Source organism: Podarcis muralis, chromosome 3 (genome assembly GCF_964188315.1).
Source record: "Podarcis muralis chromosome 3, rPodMur119.hap1.1, whole genome shotgun sequence".
Lineage (NCBI taxonomy): Eukaryota > Metazoa > Chordata > Lepidosauria > Squamata > Lacertidae > Podarcis > Podarcis muralis.
Genome location: NC_135657.1, coordinates 17,598,721 through 17,610,976, shown reverse-complemented (window position 1 = coordinate 17,610,976; position 12,256 = coordinate 17,598,721). Strand labels below are relative to the sequence as shown.

The 12,256-nt window shown below is 45.1% G+C and overlaps 1 protein-coding gene across 4 annotated transcripts in view; it reads right to left on the bottom strand.

The window, feature by feature from the left end:
• The window catches only part of LOC114594804 (two pore calcium channel protein 1-like), a 29,955-nt gene that overhangs the window by 1,341 nt on the left and 16,358 nt on the right, over positions 1–12,256 (bottom strand). For all 4 annotated transcript variants that reach the window (XM_077925488.1, XM_077925487.1, XM_028724939.2 and 1 more), the window contains 12 exons: positions 11,740–11,841; positions 10,730–10,856; positions 10,240–10,441; positions 9,032–9,176; positions 8,512–8,697; positions 6,704–6,768; positions 5,677–5,764; positions 4,859–4,928; positions 3,673–3,892; positions 1,574–1,664; positions 953–1,066; positions 26–150 (listed from right to left, as the gene is read on the bottom strand). In XM_077925488.1, coding sequence (XP_077781614.1) covers positions 26–150; positions 953–1,066; positions 1,574–1,664; positions 3,673–3,892; positions 4,859–4,928; positions 5,677–5,764; positions 6,704–6,768; positions 8,512–8,697; positions 9,032–9,176; positions 10,240–10,441; positions 10,730–10,856; positions 11,740–11,841 — 1,535 coding nt within the window. The remainder of the gene's footprint in view (positions 1–25; positions 151–952; positions 1,067–1,573; positions 1,665–3,672; positions 3,893–4,858; positions 4,929–5,676; positions 5,765–6,703; positions 6,769–8,511; positions 8,698–9,031; positions 9,177–10,239; positions 10,442–10,729; positions 10,857–11,739; positions 11,842–12,256) is intronic.

Below are 12,256 nucleotides of genomic sequence, written 5' to 3'. Positions count from 1 at the left end.
TTAAAAAGTTTGACAGCACACTCACTTTTGGAAGCAACTTTAAACATCAGTCCTTTCGGTTTCTTCTTCGTTGCTGCTCCCTCTTCACCTCCAAGGTCATTTTCACTGGTTTCCATGTTCTCTATCAGTTGACCTTCTAGTAGTTCATCCCTTTTTTAAAAAAAAAACACCACAAAAACTATAAGCACCTGCCTTCTCAATACATTCCATACAGGGCTGCAGATCATGCTTTTCCTGTTAGGTGCATAGCTTTTTACTGGGAATGCAATTTTCTTCTTGAAAAAATGACTTATGGCTGCAATCCACAGCAGGGCTAAACACAATAAAGTCCTAATGAATTAAGTGGGGCTTATTCTCAGGTAAATGTTTAAAATAGATCTAGGTTCTAGAGCAGTCAGGTGCCCTGCACCTCTTTTGTTTCATTTTTAAAAATAGAGACTTCATAATGTTGTAGAAACAAACTAAGCACAAAACCAAAGGGGCACATGGGTTGCCAGATGTGAAATAAATTGGCATTTCTAAGCTCTCCTACCCTACTCATTCATTCATTCTCTCTCTATATATAATAAGTTGACAGGTTGTGCCAATTCTTAAAACTAAAGAATCAGTTTACATGACCAAACAATGACAGCAGTTAGAAGCAAAAGTTATTGAGAATTGCAGTTCATGAGCGGACATCTAAGGGAGCCTTTGTTGGACTACTAATCCCATCAGTCTCTGCCAGCAAGGCCAATGGGAGTTGTAGTCCAACATCTGGACCACCATTGAAGGGAAAGTGGATCCATTGTAAATACATTCAGCCAAATGGCCACAGAAATTAAAACTGAAGCATCAGTTTTCGCAGGTGGCAGCTGCTCAAGTCCATTCAAATCAAGCACCCCTCAGCCATCATTCATTGGGCCATGTACATGGGATCGGAAGGGAGATGTTATTCTGTCCTTGGTTAACTTACTCCTGAATGCCCACACCAAGCTCTTGGATTTTCTTCTCGATGGCAGTTTCCACTTCGCTCTTTTCAAGGGAATACTCCACAAAGAAAGCTTCCAGAATAAATGCTATAAAGATGCTAAAAATCAAAAGTTGACACATGGAAACAATGCACCTCAAAAACAATCCTTTCTCCCCCTCTAGCTCATCCATCCATGTGGCAGTTGGCACTGAAGTGTGTGATCAACACACCATAGACTTTTGCCTGCCCTTCCTATTTTAATTATTTATTCATACCCCGCTTTCCCCCAAAAGCAGCCCATCACTATGAACACACAAACCCAGTTTCTTCAACTAGAACAGAAGAGGACAGATGTTTATGCTGTACCTTAATCCCACTGGATTTTCAGAGCATCAGTGTTACTCTGCTTGCAAGCGCACACACATTTGGAACATTAAATATAAGCAGAATGAGTCTGATATCACACTTGCCATATCCACTAGCATCAGTGGTTCTACTCTCGCTAGGACTAACTGATGTTCATTTGCTTCACTGGTCCTGCTTGGAACAGGACTCTGGTTGAATACAACCCAATGCCCCCACCTCTATGCCCAGGAAGGAGGCGCAGGAACCCACTGCACTTACTTAATGATCATAATCACCACGACAATATGAAAGGTGATGAAGTACAGCTTTGCTGCCTCGTGAGTCACCAGGGCAAATCCACTGGCAAGGAGTAGAAAGTTAAGGACTATGAAAGGAAGTTTGCCATATGCATGCTTACTAACTTCGCCCATCTGCCAAGTTAGGCTCCAGTTAGGAATGTAGGAAGAGCCTGCTGGACCAGACCAATGGCCATTCTTCCCCAGTGTCCTGTTCTCAGAGTGGCCCAGCCAGATGACTATGGGAAGCCTGGAAACAGGACCTGAGTTTTTCCCCACCTGCGATTCCCAGCAGCAAGCATTGAGAGGCATACTGCCTCCAGCTGTGGAGGTAGAACACAGCTTTTGCCTATTCCTCTTTTAAAGCCATCCAAGTCAGTGGCCGTCTCTACCTCTCTCATGGGAGCAAATTCCATAATTCACCCCATCCCCCAAGCTTTTAGCCATTTGAACTTGGCTAACTGCATTCTCAAGGGACGCGAGTGGCGCTGTGGTCTAAACCACTGAGCCTAGGGCTTGCCGATCAGAAGGTCTGTAGTTCGAATCCCCGTGACGGGGTGAGCTCCCGTTGTTTGGTCCCTGCTCCTGCCAACCTAGCAGTTTGAAAGCATGTCAAAGTGCAAGTAGATAAATAGGTACCGCTCCAGCAGGAAGGTAAACAACGTTTCCGTGTGCTGCTCTGGTTCGCCGTGTGCTGGCCACATGACCCTGAAGCTGTACGCTGGCTCCCTCAGCCAATAAAGTGAGATGAGCGCCGCAACCCCAGAGTTGGCCACGACTGGACCTAATGGTCAGGGGTCCCCTTACCTTTAACTGCATTCTCCAGCAACATTCACTGATGGCATGGATCTAAAGTGCCCACCGTGTCTGTTTACACCAGTGCCTCTCATTATTCTCCCCCTTTCAGAAATCTTTCTGCAAAAGCATTCCTCTATGCTATATCGTAGGCTTCTGCAGAAGGCCTGCCTCACAATTTCAAAAGCAGCTTCATAGAAACAGAATAGCTCCTGTCCTTGCAAAAAAAAGGGGGGGATTTGGAAACCCATGCATACATGTATCTAGCTGACACCCCCATTTTTTGGACAGAGAAACAAAAATTGCGTCCTAGAAAGTAAACTTCCGATTACCCAAAGATGTGTGTAGCCTGACCAGGTGCAAGTGCTTCTCATCATGCCTGTGAGAAGCTGCAGAAATAATTGTTATAAGTTTGCCATTGATCACGGAACCTTCCCAAATGGTAATTAACATTTAGGGTTGTATCCAATTGCTGCTGTTGCACTCAGGAAGTGGGGCTTCTGCTGGTACAATAGAGCTCTCCCCTGAACTTTCTCTCCTCTACAGCCCCCAAAATCAGCTCCAGAGGTCTGGGGGGATCCACTGGATCAGATTTTGAGTGTGAATAGAAGGAGGAAGTCCTGGGGCATTAGGGAAAGCCTCTTGCACAGCACTGACTACAAACCTTAAAAAACAAACAAACACTATTATAGGAGAATATTTTTACTCCTATTCCTTTCAAGGAGTAATTAACACGGACTTTTGCATATGTGCATTTGTTCTGGAATTGACTCTCTGTAATCAGGGCTAGCCCAAAACGTTTCACTGCCCGAGGAGGACAGGATGTCATCGTCCCACCCCCACCCCCATTCCTATTCTGCATACCTGAGCCACCTGGACTAGCAATTGGTTCCAATTTGAACACTAGGGACAGGTCACTGTTACCCAACAGTAGGGCTGGTCTGTTCTGCTCATGGCACACTGAGATCTGTGGAATGCCCTCCCATCAGATGTCAAAGAAATAAACAACTACCTGACATTTAGAAGACATCTGAAGGCAGCCCTGTTTAGGGAAGTTTTTAATGACTGATGTTTTAATGTATTTTTAATCTTTTGCTGGAAGAAACCCAGCCAGATGGGCAGGTTAGAAATAATAAATTTATTTTTATTATTATTATTATTATTATTATTATTATTATTATTATTATTAGGAGTGTGCAGCTTTGCCAAAGGACAGGAAGTCCTAGGTGGCCTTTTACTCCCTTCCAAAGCATTTTTTAAAAAACCACGCTGCTTTACAAAGGATATCATGCCATTGGTTGACGACAGTTAATTCCATTAGGACGACGAAAGACGACGCAATATCATTGAAGTTATTCTTGCAATATTTGGCCCGAGCAAAGGTGGTGTCTTTCAGAGCGGGGTTTCCGCAGTAGAGGGCATGTTGCACGGTGCTGTTTCCACCGAAGAACTGGACCTTCCCCTGGAAGATTTCCATTCCAATGATGGAAAACACGTAATACACCACCTAATGGGGGAAATGAGGGTATCTGCTTGTCAGTGAACGCAGGGGGAGTGAAGATTTACATTGGGAACAAGGGAAGGGAAAGGCTGTCGGGCCGGTGGAGGGGGGTGGGGAAGGGGCCCACTCAATCATGCTTGGTGGATGCAGAACCCAGAAGCCCCTGCTATTTCCTCCCTAGGAACGGGGCCTGTAGCACCTCTTATTTGCCAAGAGGCCACAGCAGAGGCAGCACAGTGAGCTGGGGGCTGTCAAAGTTGCCCCAGTGGATCTGATCTCCTGAGGTGGTCACCTCACCTTGTCTCATGAGCGGGACAGCCCTGTCTGAAAGTCTCCCGTTAAACGTGCCGTAAGTAGGCCAGGAATTAGTAGATATACTGATCAGACAAGGTTATTTGGACACTTCTCTAGGATTTGCCAATCAGAAGGTCGGTGGTTCGAATCCCCGCAACGGGGTGAGCTCCCGTTGCTTGGTCCCTGCTCCTGCCAACCTAGCAGTTCGAAAGCACGTCAAGTGCAAGTAGATAAATAGGTACCACTCCGGCGGGAAGGTAAACGGCATTTCCTAAGCTGCTAAGCCAGAAGCAGCTTAGTCATGCTGACCACATGACCTGGAAGCTGTACGCCGGCTCCCTTGGCCAATAAAGCGAGATGAGCGCCGCAACCCCAGAGTCGGCCACGACTGGACCTAAAGGTCAGGGGTCCCTTTACCTTTTTACTTGGAAAATCATCCTGTTCCTTGGAATCATCTACAAATGTATAATGGCGTTGGGAGTGATTTCTAGATATGACTGAGGCTGTACATGTTTTGAGTTTGGGAAGCGGGGAGGACAGTCCCACTGCACAAACGTACCTCATTCCACACACACACACACAGCAGCTGGGTTGAATCCTGTCTTGTGTGCAAACTAGCAGATTTATGAAAACGAAGAGGATGAGGAGGAATAAAAAAAAAGAGAAGGTGATGCTCACCAAAGCCAGTCCCCCAAAGGTCAGCATGGTAGGTACAATGTTTATTAGCGTAGTCATGATGACCCGGAACCTAGAAGAAAACAGTGTATGAAAACGGAGTTTGGATGGGATGGGTCTTTCAGGTGTCCCTGGTCAATTAAATACAAAAAAAGGAGGCATTGCAGAAAGGGGTCTGCATAGGGATAAAACAGAGCCAGAGAGCTCCAGTTTCTGAGACTGTCATTGTACCTTTGGCCTCTGTGCTTATCTCCCTATCCTTTAAAGTTTAGACTGATGCATCTTAACTTGCATCCTGTTTACAACTTCCTCCCCTTCCCCTTTCTCTCTTGGGATCTAAATATGAGCCGTCACATTCAATCTATCCTTTGAGAACAAAGGAACAAGGCTGCCTTTGTCTTCTCTAGATTAGCTAGCCTAGAACCAGAATTTTTTCTATCCAATTTTTCTATACTTGTTAGTACATTGTCGTTTTTTACTTTACAAGCGCCTACTTATCTGTGGACTCAGCTATACAGCTGCAGATATAACGTTTTAAGTGTGTTTTAAGTGCATTATACAAATGTGACGCTAGATGGCGATGCTGAGCTAATGGCAAACTCCATATATATTTTTAAACTTCTTTTTTTTTAAAGCAGTATTTTTTAATCTGTGTAGATGCAGCTTGTGTATGGTTGCAACAGGTTATGTCTATTGTCTAAGCAGATTCACAAACCACAGTCTGCATACTCCGCAAACTACTACCCAACAACTTAACTCACTAGAGACATGACTTTATAGCTCTTACAGCAGTGCTTCTAAATAAAACCCGGTTATTTTACCGTTGTATACTGTCTATGATTCTTATGAGCCGAAGAACTCTCAGGATAAAAACAATGTCCAATACTTGCTGGCTGTTGTATACGGTCACTGGAAAAAAAGAAGAGGGGATGGGGAAAAGCACACAAGAAAACCAACATTATCCTAATACTTGGACATCATAAGCCATAGGTCATTCTGATGAGGGAAAAGCTGGGCTTATCTTGAGAACAATGAGCTTCAGTGAACTTAAGGCTCATTTACTCTGTCCTTAAGTTTGGGAGCTTTCTCTTCCAGCTGTGTTTTGCCATGCTTGTTTTAACAAACCATGGTTAGGAATATCTCCACACCACTGTGGTTGATGCTAAACTGCAGCCTATATCAAATGGAAGCAGAAGCTCTGCATCTCCTCCTTGCAGCTGCACTGGAGAAGAATGAGTTTGTGAGCATGGAGGGAGACTAGGCTTGTTTCTATCAGGGTAAAAAAGTAAAGGGACCCCTGACCATTAGGTCCAGTCGTGACCGACTCTGGGGTTGCGGCGCTCATCTCGCTTTATTGGCCGAGGGAGCCGGCATACAGCTTCCGGGTCATGTGGCCAGCATGACTAAGCCGCTTCTGGCGAACCAGAGCAGCACACGGAAACGCCGTTTACCTTCCCGCCAGAGCGGTTCCTATTTATCTACTTGCACTTTGACGTGCTCTCAAACTGCTAGGTGGGCAGGAGCAGGGAACGAGCAACGGGAGCTCACTGTGTCACAGGGATTCGAACCGCCGACCTTCTGATCGGCAAGTCCTAGGCTCTGTGGTTTAACTCACAGCGCCACCCGCGTCCCTTTCTATCAGGGTAATGCATGGTTTAACATTACCACGAGCCAGCATTACAACCCAGCCCAAGTCCATTGAGGTTTCACAAAGGACCCTCAAGTTTTGCCTTATCTGTTCCTTGATGCACCAATGGTCACAAGAGACATGAAGCCATATTGGAAATGGAGAAGTGTTTTCATCTCTCCTGCTGCATACCTTTGCACAGGAGAAACACACAGGCTTACCTGATTTAAGGGTAGCGTTGAGCACAGTTGCAATCAAGGCAGCAAGAATGATAGAAGTATCAAACCTAGAAAGGATGCGAAAGACACTTGTTTAATTACAGTGGTACCTCGGGTTACAGCAGTATATAGCTTCCTATTGCTCTGGGATGCTGTGAGAAGAACGGAGGCTTGCAACATCACTTAGCTGGTTTACAAAATTAATTCCAATTTCCCATCAAATTTCAAAAGATGCATAGGGCCTTTCCACAAAGAAATCAAACGTGTTTCCCCAGCCACTTGTTATTATTCCGTTGGTGTGAATAACTCCTGATGTGCTTCTCCTGACTATCATACACTACCCAACTGCTCCGCCATGATGCTCACACAAACCACATTCCACACAGCATGACCCAAGAGTGGTGGATGGAGTCATCTGGGGACCCTGTGGGCTTGACTTGCATTTCAGGTACCCGCAACTACGACTGGACTACAGTGGTACCTCAGGTTACAGACGCTTCAGGTTACAGACTCTGCTAACCCAGAAATAGTACCTCGGGTTAAGAACTTTGCTTCAGGATGAGAACAGAAATCGCGCGGCGGCAGCGGCACAGCAGCAGCAGGAGGCCCCATTAGCTAAAGTGTTAAGAACAGTTTCAGGTTAAGTTCTTAACCTGAGGTACCACTGTAGTGTGACTTTAAGTCATATGCCTATTACAATCTCCACCAGCCTTTGCCAACCTAGTGCACCCTCCAGATGACAGCTGCATCAGCCCCAGCCAGTATTACAGTACAAAACATCTGGAGAGCTCCAGCTTGGTGAAGAGGCTGGTCTAATCTCTCATGACTCTCATGTCACCTGTGAGAACCTCGGAGTCCTGTGGGGTCCGGCCAAAGGCCCATCTTGTCAAGTGTCCTGTTCTCACAGTGGCCAAGCAGATCCTGCAGGAAGGAGCTGAACACTTTCTCCATCTGCAAGCCCCAGCAACTAGCATCCAGAAGCATATTATCTCTCCAGTAGTGGAGGCAGGACACAGCCTTATTCTGTCCCTGAATGTGTCTCATCTGGACCTCGGAGGTCCAGCTCCGAGGGCCTTCTGGCAGTTCCCTGACTGCAAGAAGTGAGGTTACAGGGAACCAGGCAGAGGGCCTTCTCAGTAGTGGCACCCTCCCTGTGGAACGCCCTCCCATCAGATGTCAAGGAAATAAACAACTATCTGACTTTTAGAAGACGTCTAAAGGCAGCCCTGTTTAGGGAAGTTTTTAATGTTTGATGTTTTATTGCTTTATTATTAATAATAATAATATTCTGCTGGGAGCTGCCCAGAGTGGCTGGGGAAACCCAGCCAGATGGGCGGGGTATAAATAATAATTTTTTTATTGTTGTTGATGATAATAATAATAATAAAAAGTTCAGCTATGTGCACTGTGGGATACCAGTCATGGCTTTCCTCAAAGAATCATGGGAACTGTACTTTGGCTGCTAGAAATCATAGTTCTGTGGGGGGTCCCCTAACAACCCTCAGCACTTCTAAGACCCTACACTTTCCAGGATTCTTTGGGAGAAGCCAGGACTCTTAAAGTGGCATGAGGGTGCTGTAAACATATGGTGTGGAGTCGGAGTTGGGCGTTGAGCCGATATTAATAGACGGGGCCATAGCTCAGTGGTAGAGCACGTGCTTTGCTTGCAGAAGGTCACAGGTTCCATCCCTGGCCTCTCCAAGTAATACTGGAAATGTCTGGAAATCTTGGAGAGCCAGTCAATATAGGAGAACGAGAAACTACTGCCTTCTTCATAACGCGGAGGGAGAAAAATAAAAGAATTTACTTACCAGTTCCAGAACTGGTTCCTTGCAAAAAAGGTTCTGGGTTCGTAGGTGTACAATTTCAGAAGAATCTCGACGATATACAGACTGAGGAACACCCACTCTGCATAGGAAATGAAGGGGTTCTCCTCATCCAATGCAATGAAGACAGCGTTGATGAGTATGATGACATCATACGTCCAAACAAATACCCTGCGGGAGATGTTCGCCAGGTTAATTACCAACCAAACTTGTTCCTTTCGAATAAATTTTCCCTGAAAACCCAAACTACTACTGTCCAGCCACGTTCACCATCCAAAATGGCCCCGTGGGCAAGTGAGAGCATTTGCTCAGGGTCACCTGAATAATAATAATAATAATAATAATAATAATAATAATAATAATAATAAATTTATTTATTATTATTATTTATACCCCGCCCATCTGGCTGGGCCTCCCCAGCCACTCTGGGCGGCTTCCAACAAAATATTAAAATACTGTAAGCACCTGAAGCCCTTTGTTGGAAAGGCAAGCGATTCAGACTTACTTGTGCTGAACCATCTTGCGTAGGAGGAGGCTAGGAGCAGAGTTGTACACATGGGGAATCCAGACTTCCAGGGGGTGGCTGTGGAGCTTCATGGTGATCACTTGTATATTCAGAAGATCGGCCAGACGCACAAAAGATTTTTTGTCTGCCACAAACAGAAAATAATGCCAGAGAGGCAGGGAGGGACTCATTTAGAAGCTGCTTAGGCCAAAACTCAACAATTCAGACAAGCCCCACACATAAACCTACAGGAGAAGAGCAGCAATCTGGATTTGGCCAGGTCTTCTAGCCAGATGTGCATAAGAGAAAAGTAAAGGCAGCTGCAGATTAACTGAATATCAGGGTGGATAAAAATCAATTATTTAAAAAATAAATTTTAAAAATTGATTTTTTTATTTAAATTGGATTTTTTAAAATTTAAAATAAAATGCTTTTGGAGGAAAAATCTTTCTAAAGGTTGTTTTCTATTTAAGTTACATTACTGTCCAAAGGCTATTCATCAGGAAATAAGGATTTAAGTTATTCATGTGTGCTAAAACTCAGTCTAAGGTTGTATTTTTTTTAATTTTAAAAAAAATCGTTTAACCGCATCAGTTAACAAACATGGATACATATGCTATATAATGTTATTGTTTTAGTTAAATAAATTGTTTAAATTGTTATTAAGGAAATGATTGTTTTTTCTCCTTCCAACAAAGTACAGCAGAAAAGTTGTCCAAATATAAACAATTAACTTATTAAACCTCACAATAATTTCATAATTATATGTCAGCGTATTTCTAATAGTATAACCAAATCAGTAATTTTTGTTATAACTGTAAAAACTACTCTGAAAATTAATTATTCCAAAAGCTCCCGAACAAAAGACCAGGAGGGAGAGAACATGCCAGTCGGGCATGTGTCTCTGCCAGGGTCCTACTCGAGTGTAGGCCCAGCTCCTGACACCTACTCAAAGTTAGGCCCTGGTCAGATGGGCGATTGAGCTGCTGCAATTAGCGCATAGTGCATTTGAAAGCACGCGCAGAATGGAAGTTAAGAGGGAGGAGGGCATGAAAATAAGGAATATTGTTGGGGGAGGCGCCAAATTTTGTCCTTGCTCAGGGTGCCATATTACCAAAGTCCACTCCCTTCACCTGTCCTTCCCTCCCTCTCATCTGCCCTGGCAACCTCATCTCCCAGCCACACTGCTTGAGTCTGCTGTTACCCACCCACAAAGCCCTTCTGCTCCTCGTCACATATTCGCAGCAAGAGCTCTCGGTGGGATGTGCTGATGTCTGGAGCCACCAGTTTCACAAGTCGCTTCCAGCGGTCTTCTTTGACGACAAACTCTGCTTCCTCCTTCACCTTCAGGAGGTTGAAGGCTTCTATCATCTTGCGGCGTTTCATGTAAGCAAGTTTGCGGATCTCATTCTGTGGGAAAATATATACAAATATATACTTAAGAGGAACACCTGGCTTAGTACTGTCTGCCCTGACCGGAGTGTCAGGCAGAGGGGTCTTTCCCCCAGTCCTACCTATTCAACCTCCATTGCAAATTTGGTTTATTATCAAAATTTACAGACTTCCAGCTGTTTGCAACGAGAAAACCGAAGAAAAGCAGTTGAAATAGCTCAACACAACAGATATGCTTCAAGTGGTTTCCCCCAGATTCAGCTAAAATTGCAACTTATCTCTTATCCCTTCCTCGGCAGGGCTTACCTTTAAGTGTTTTCTGTAATTGTTGTACACAACAGCCAGGAAGACTGACATGAAGATGTAGGTGTTGATAATAACATAGACTATGAAAAACAGGCAGTACCACCAGCTGAAGTCATAAGCCGGCATCCTACAAGAGAGGAGTAGCATCACCACTGAGAAAGTAAGAAAAGCCTAGGAACTAACCGATCCTATACTCGTCTGCTGTGTACGGTGGCGTAGTGTGGGGGGTGCAGGGGGGGCCAGCCGCACCGGGCGCAACATCTGGGGTTAGGGCAAATCCACAGGTTAGGGGGCGCAAATCCACGGGTTAGGGGGCGCAAATTACTTGCCTTGCCCCGGGTGCTGACAACCCACGCTACGCCACTGGCTGTGTATATAATATTTAGCAGTTTTGCGATATTTGGATTCATATAAACCACTAAACTTTGTAAGCTTTCCTGGGATTGCCGATTGGCCATTGAACAGTGGATTGTGCATTTCAGAAAAATACCGTACTTTTCTGTGTATTAGACGAGGGTATTTTTACTCCAAAATAAAGTAAAAAATGGGGGGGGGGGCGTCTTATACATGGGTAGTGCAGAGGGGGGATGGGCGATTGGTTGCATCCGGGAGCAGGATCTAGCGATTGGGTGGGTGAATGGTGTCGGCCGCAAGGGCTGCTTTGGATTGGCTGCTGCTTTGGCAATTTGGCTTCCTCGCTTGCAATTGTTAGCGTTTGCCAGTTGGGTGAGTGATATTCGGTTTGGCATCTCCCCCCCCCCCCAACTCTGGGCAATCCTCTGCAAAAATAGCTAAACAACTCTGTGCCATCTTCCCCCGTTTTCTTAAATTTGAGCCCCCCACAGTAGGGGGCGTCTTATGCATGGGGGCGTCTTATAGACGGAAAAGTACGGTAGATTGTCACATCACCAAGGTGGTGCTGATGTCCCTCTTACACCAGGAAAACATCCCATTACTAAAAGCTCAACAAGAAAAATTAAAAGCATGTGGAGATCAAGGCAGATACTTACATGACATCGGGGCTATTTGCTGTGGTGACCAGCACATACATGTCAAAGACGATTTCAAGGTAATTTGAAAAATACGGCAAGCCTTCCACAGTTTTCAGATTCCTTGAAGAAAAGAGGAGAGGGAAACAGAGTCACAGAAGATGCCAATGTGAACTTCAAGCAATGTGCTCAAGAGGCTGTAAGCTAAATAACATGGCTCAAGGGTGGTTTTTCAGATCCACTTTTGGCTCTTTTTCCACCGGTGTGCCATACAGAGATATCTTTTTCTTTGGCGATCACTCGTAGCTGAGTAAGATTGTCTTCCATGAACACGGTTTTAACAATGAGTCCGTAAGTGACTGTGGAGGCCAATTCTGCATCCACACATCCTTCCACAGTGGGGACATAGGTTTCTGGGCAGGAGTTGATCATGGTAAGGGTTTGCCAAGCGTGCCTTCCTCTTAGCAAGTTTCTCTCTTGCGTCCTGAGTTCGAGTCAGTGGCGTAGCGTGGGTTGTCAGCACCCGGGGCAAGGCAAG